The following is a 6,568-nucleotide window of genomic DNA, read 5'->3' as shown; positions in this document are numbered from 1 at the left end:
TCAAATAATTCTTATTCTCCGATGGCATAGAAAGTGTTAATTATTGTAAAGAATTATTTTTTAGCATTAATTTAATTAATAAATTTTTATTTATCCTCAGTTTATTAAAAAATTAATCCATGTTTATCATTTCAAAGCTGAATGTGAGAAATTTCGCCTACATCTGTCCATACTTTGCCTATATTTCGAACAATTTCTGCCGCCGCCTTTCATAGATGGCAGCACGAAATATACCTTTCACTGTTAGTTGTGTTTATAAATGGACTAGCATAAGTTTTGAAGTCAATGAAGTTTATGATTTGCTCCCTCAAGGACTTTTAAATCATCGATGGTGCCTAATGAAGAATTACATATTTTGCATTCCGATTGTTTCAGACCTTGAAGTTAAAATGTTTTAAATTATTGTTTCCAATTCCGTATCATTTACTTACATAATATTTAAAATGACATTAGGAACAGTGGTTATTGGTAAGGTATTTTTTTCCCCATATTTATGTTCTTTTATTTATAATAATTTATTTTTATTAAATTGGTTTTATTAATTGCTTTAGGTGGAGGTAGTGGATTTATAGGCAGAGCTATTGGCAGAAAACTTAAGAATATAGGCTATGAAGTGCTTACCATATCTAGGCAACCAGATTTGTATTCAATGTCTTGGGTAAATATTTTTTTGCTTTCATTCTATTAATTAAAAGTTATAGTGTAACATACCATTTGTAATATTTCTGTATGTAAATCACTCTTCGCTAATAGAATTTCATTAATTCATTTGTAAAAACAAGGCAATCTAAAATTATGGAGCTGATTACAAATAGTTATAATATCCATGTAAACAATGATAATCCGAAGAATTTTGACAGTACAGACAGAAAATATTTTCAGTTTTATTCTTATAATTTAGTAATGTGATTATTATTATTTTTTATCGTAGATAATATCCAAATGGTTTGTTATATACTTCAAATTGTAAAGCATGTTTATCCCATTGATGCCAGTAAATTTTGTTTGTCCTTCTTACTAAATGTGCAGCATAATGTTTTTTTTATCTTTGGGATTATGTGTAGAAAAAGATAATAGGAAGATTAATCACAATGATAAAATATGCAAATAGTATAATTTTCCTTACAACTTTCTGAATCTTCTGGCAGTACACAGTTTGCTTTCTTTCATGGATGTATGCAGAAGACTCTCTTTATGTCTCTTTTGCCTGCTGTAGTGAATAAATTGAAAGTAAGAATACAAATTGCTTTGCATGACAGTAAAATGGTCATTTGCTTTGATGCTGTATGTGTATCGAAAAGAATAACTTGGATTAATATTGGTGTAGAATTAAGGTATGCTACAAAATGTTATATAAGATCAAAATATTTGTATAGGTGAGAAAAACCTATGAAATCATTATATGAAATTTTACATATCAAATATTATATTATTATTGTATTAAATATTATATATATATTTTTTTTCTTACAGAATGATTTAAGCCAGGATGGATTACCAAACTCTTGTGTGGCAGTTATTAATGTTGCTGGTCAAAATGTGTTAGATCCAAAAAGAAGGTATTAATATTTAATTATTTTTATTATTTTCACACGTTTGTTTAACTTAGTTAGATTCACACTTATAATGACAGAATTTTGTAATTCTTCCTGATATGCTGGAGTCCTGAAATTTTCTTTCTTGATGATGTAACACTATTTTAATACTCCCAAAACTTAATTGTCTGTTAAATGAATAATAATCTGAGTAAAATTTTGATTTCATAAGAGAGGTTCCATTTGAGAGTGAATTTCAGAAAAATCATTTCAAGATTCCTTTATATTTAAAATAATTAGTTTTAAATATACATCAATACAATTTAAAAAAATGAATTTTTTAAGTTCACAAATAAAAGTATATTTAAATTTTTTTCAAATTAATTATTTAAAAGCAGATAAAAGTAATTCTGATTTGAGATAAATTTCTTATTTTGCAACAGCTGGAATCATCTGATAAACTTCTAAAATTTTCTTGCTTTGTTAGGATGGAATTTTATTATCCATATTTACTTGCTTCTTGATGAACTGTAGTTTTGAAATTTTGCATATTTGAGTGTATCCAGGGACAAAATAAGAACTCTATATTTGGCCAATCATTTAATTAAATTTGGTATCCATATAAATATTTCCATCTGGTAGTGAATTTAAGAAAATTCTGATTAGATTATCTATTAATTATAATATAAATTCTGAAATACATTAATGATGATTAATGAATGAATTAAGATGTTAGATGATGAATGTATTAAAATTTTTGTTTGCTCTATAATACCTAATAAAAGCTTGTTTAGTGAAATTTTTATTTTTATTGTAAATTTAGATTTAAGCTTTATTTAAGTAATTTTTTGATATTAAATTATTTCTTCTCTTTTTCCTTATTTTGTGATACAAATAATACACTATAACAAGTATATGATTATAAGAAAAAAAAAATCTTTAAATTATTGAATGCATAAAATTTATTTGAAAGCAATAGAACACTCATTGCAAACTGTACCTTTTCAATGCACTGCAGTTATTGTTTCATTAGTTTGTAAAAGGAATTCAAACTATTGTACTAAAATTGAACTATCTTCAAAAACAAACTATCTTCTGTTTCATTTATATATATATATATATATATATATATATAATATAAATCTGTAGAGAACAGAATTGAAAACTTGATTTTTCACATTTGAAATTTACAAACTTTTTGTATGGATGGTATATTGTACTAAAATTCTTCCAAAGAAAGAGAAAGGAATCTAAATTTTTATATCAGAAAATTAGAAATTCGTTAGGAATTAATTTGTTTTTGACATTTTTGTTTTATTACACAGCAATCATTAAAGTTTTATAAAAATTCGAAACATTAAACGTTTTTTTATCCATTTAAAAAGTGTCTTTGAATGAAATGAAGTTACTATTAAATAAACAAATGAAATTCATTGAAATTTTTATGCAGATGAATAAAATAGGTTAAAAATATAATTTCAAAATTTGTTTTCTTTTTAATATTGACTGTTTGGCTGAGAATGATGTTTTATGTATAATATTTAGCAGTAATTAAACCAAAGATATAAAATGAATTTAAATTAATGTGGCCAATTTTAGAATAAGTTATAGTACCGGTAAACTATCATATAAAAATTTATTGAACTTCATCCAATTCTTTTTTCTGAATATTCTTTATTTGATATTAGAATATAAGAAATAAAACAATGTAATTAGTCTGAATCTGTCCCAAATTTCACTTAATGCTATATTTTTTTTCATATTGGCAAGATGACATAAAAAAAACCTTATTACAGTGCATGATTTCTTTTTTCTAAATATTATTTGTTGTGATTGTAATGAAAAAAGTGAATATGATTAATAAAGAAATAATTACTGTATTGAGAATCAACAAATGTACCTTAAAAATTAATCTTTCAAAATAAAAATCATGCTTTTGAAGCTGGGTTAAATATCATTTTAAACAAATTATCAAAACATGATCTTTCGATTGTTTTAAAGTTAAAACTGATAACTGTTAACATAACATTAAATAAAAATTTAAAAAAAAATGAATTTATTTGTGTATTAGTAGGATAAAAAATTTTTTTAATGAAAAAAAATCATAAAAATCAAAATGCATTAAGTGCTGATAGAAATAGCCTAATATTTTGATCACCTTTATAAAATGTTTTAATTTGAAATTAAAATTAATTTTTTTTTTCTTTTCGCCTTCTTTTTATAAATTTATTGTAGCATAATTTTTTTCCATGCAGTTTTCAAAATTCCATGCATTTACTGTTCTCTATTTCATCTCTAAAATTTTATTTAAAAACTCTATTTTCCATATTTTTGTATACTGAAAATTTTACAACTTTTAAACTACACGTATTTACGTAAACTATTATTAATCATTGTAATTATTAGAAGATATTGTAATTGATTTTTTAAAATTTACTAGCAGATGCCATTAAATAAAATTAATCGACTAATTGATAATTCAATTGTGGAAATATTAAGATATCTTTTGGAAACTTATAAACTTTCCAGATTTTCGAATTCTAGCTCATACAACAGTAAATGAAAAATTGATTTTAAAAAATTTCATCTTTCTGAGCATTGAAACAAATTGAAATAAAAGCATCTAAAGAAAGAATGGAATTTAGAACATTTATTCCTTTTGTAGATGGACTCCCGGCTTCCAGCAGAATGTTTATGCCAGCCGCATCCATACCACCAAACTGTTGGCAGAGCAAATCCAGAAGATGAAGGCACCTCCTAGAGTTTTCGGCGTCATATCTGGTGTTGGTATGCGAAAAAAGTGAAATCTAAAGCAAGCATCTCTCTCTGACGACAGAACTAGTGTTCTAAATGCTCACATGATAATCGGAAGTGTTTCATTGCAGGCTACTACAAGGCAAGCGAAACGGCGACATACACTGAAGACAGTGCTGGAGGAAACCATGATTATTTCTCAAGATTAGCTGCCGACTGGGAAGCAGCGAGCACTCTGTCGCCGGACTGTAACGTTAGGCGGTTCATAGTTAGATCAGGTACTGCAAATCTCTCCATTGACGGGTTTTGACAATAGCTAGCAAAAGGCGCTAAATTATGAGGAATTCATACAATAGATTCAATAAAAATATTAAATGCAGACCAAAGGTTTGTATTTCGTAACTATTGTACGTCAATGCCGTGTAAGGCATGCTCTGTCTTAACCAAGGTTCACTATTTTCCCACCTTTATTTGAGAGTATGCTTAAAAGTTTTGCGGAGACCACTCCTGCTGACTATAAGAACTCGAATATTAACTCGGTTGCACTTAAGCGAAAAAAAAAACAAAAAAACCCTAGAGTTTATTGTTTCCTCATGTTTCTGCCTTCTACTGAGGCTCTTGTCTGCCTACCCCACACTAGTTACGTCACTGACGGCCCTTGATATTTCTACTATGAATTCTAGAATAACATATACATTTACAGCTAAAGCGGCTCTGAAAATTTTTGATTGATTGCGCTTATATTATTTATTATTATTGCAGGCGTTGTTCTTGGGAGATCCGGTGGAATGGTCAAGCAGGTTTACCCCCCATTCTATTTAGGGTTTGGAGGTCCCATCGGTTCGGGTAACCAATTCTTCCCTTGGATCCACATTGAAGACATCGCCGGAATCTTCGTCCATGGCATCCAGTCCGAGAAAGTGCATGGAATCCTGAATGGTGTATCCCCTCAGATAATCACGAACAAGGAATTCACGCAGGCCCTGGCCCGTGCCATGTGGAGGCCGGCTCTCATTCCCCTGCCTGCGTTCGCTGTCGAACTGGCTTTCGGCAAAGAGAGGGCAAGCATGATGTTGGAGGGGCAGAAGGTGGTCCCCAAGAGGACTTTGGAGAGCGGCTATGAATATGTCTATCCTGACATAAAATCCGCTTGCGAAGAGTGCGCACATTTGATTATCGATCATGATGAGCATTGAACTATGCTTTAGGTATTAATTCAATAAATAGGAGTTGTTCAATTATTTTGTGCTTTGGTTTTCTTTTTTTCACTTTTCGTGAGACGTGCAATTTATTTTAACTTCTATTATACTTTTAAAGCTAGGAGTTTTTAATATGTTTTTCACTCATTTCCTTATGCGTTAATTGAAGTAGAAAATAATATTTTTAACAAAAATCTGGAAGGAGTGAAACGCTAAAGATACTTACATGCAGTAACAATAAGGAAATTAATTAATAACGATAAATGAGAAATGTGAACAATTTACTTAACGTTTCTGTTAGCCTTTTATTTTATTTTTTGTTTTAAACATTAAATTTTAAATAATTAATAAAGTGCGTTTTTCAAAACAAATCATTTAAAGAAACCCAGCGATTCTCCATCTGTTAATAATTTAGATTACACTGGTTTCCATAAATTAAAGAAGACCCCCTGTAGCTATAACTTCAAAAGCTAAGTTGTTCGTTTCGAAGAATAATGCCACGATGACAAATATTCTCTTTTTCATTTGTTTATAAGCTTAGGAAGGAAAGACAGGAAATATTCGCTAGAAAATAATGTCACCGTTTTCATTTCAATATTTGTAGGGAGTTGAAAGTAACAGCGCTGCAAACTTCTAACAATTCTTTTTTAAAATTCGTGTATTTCATATCTCTTTCAAAATGTATGATAACTTTGATTTTATTGAAACTGTGACAACACATCGTAATGAATGAAGTAACATAAAAACAATTAATTTTACTTTAAGTTATATTAGATGAATTCAATTAAAAGATTGGATTTGAAAAATATCTTTAATATAAAATTTTGTCAAATCATTCAGCAATAAGTGATGCTGTCGAATATGAGGACTGCGGAAAGTGAAACTCGCCAATCTTGTAAAGCTATTTTAAATAATTAATAAAGTGCGTTTTTCAAAACAAATCATTTAAAGAAACCCAGCGATTCTCCATCTGTTAATAATTTAGATTACACTGGTTTCCATAAATTAAAGAAGACCCCCTGTAGCTATAACTTCAAAAGCTAAGTTGTTCGTTTCGAAGAATAACGCCACGATGACAAA

The 6,568-nt window shown here is 28.5% G+C and overlaps 1 protein-coding gene across 1 annotated transcript; it reads left to right on the top strand.

Annotated features, from left to right (window-relative positions):
- Window positions 1–257: 257 nt before the first annotated feature.
- On the top strand, window positions 258–5,530 carry LOC129988550 (epimerase family protein SDR39U1-like). Its single transcript, XM_056096799.1, has 6 exons — window positions 258–468; window positions 552–658; window positions 1,474–1,559; window positions 4,201–4,322; window positions 4,421–4,567; window positions 5,052–5,530. The coding sequence occupies exons 1-6, from the start codon at window positions 444–446 to the stop codon at window positions 5,483–5,485; spliced, it is 921 nt and encodes a 306-aa protein (XP_055952774.1). The 5' UTR covers window positions 258–443; the 3' UTR covers window positions 5,486–5,530.
- The last annotated feature ends 1,038 nt before the right edge of the window (window positions 5,531–6,568 follow it).

Source organism: Argiope bruennichi, chromosome 10, assembly GCF_947563725.1.
Source record: "Argiope bruennichi chromosome 10, qqArgBrue1.1, whole genome shotgun sequence".
NCBI classification, from domain to species: Eukaryota; Metazoa; Arthropoda; class Arachnida; order Araneae; family Araneidae; genus Argiope; species Argiope bruennichi.
The sequence above is the reverse complement of the archived record's forward strand: the minus strand, read 5'-3'. Positions and strand labels throughout refer to the sequence as shown.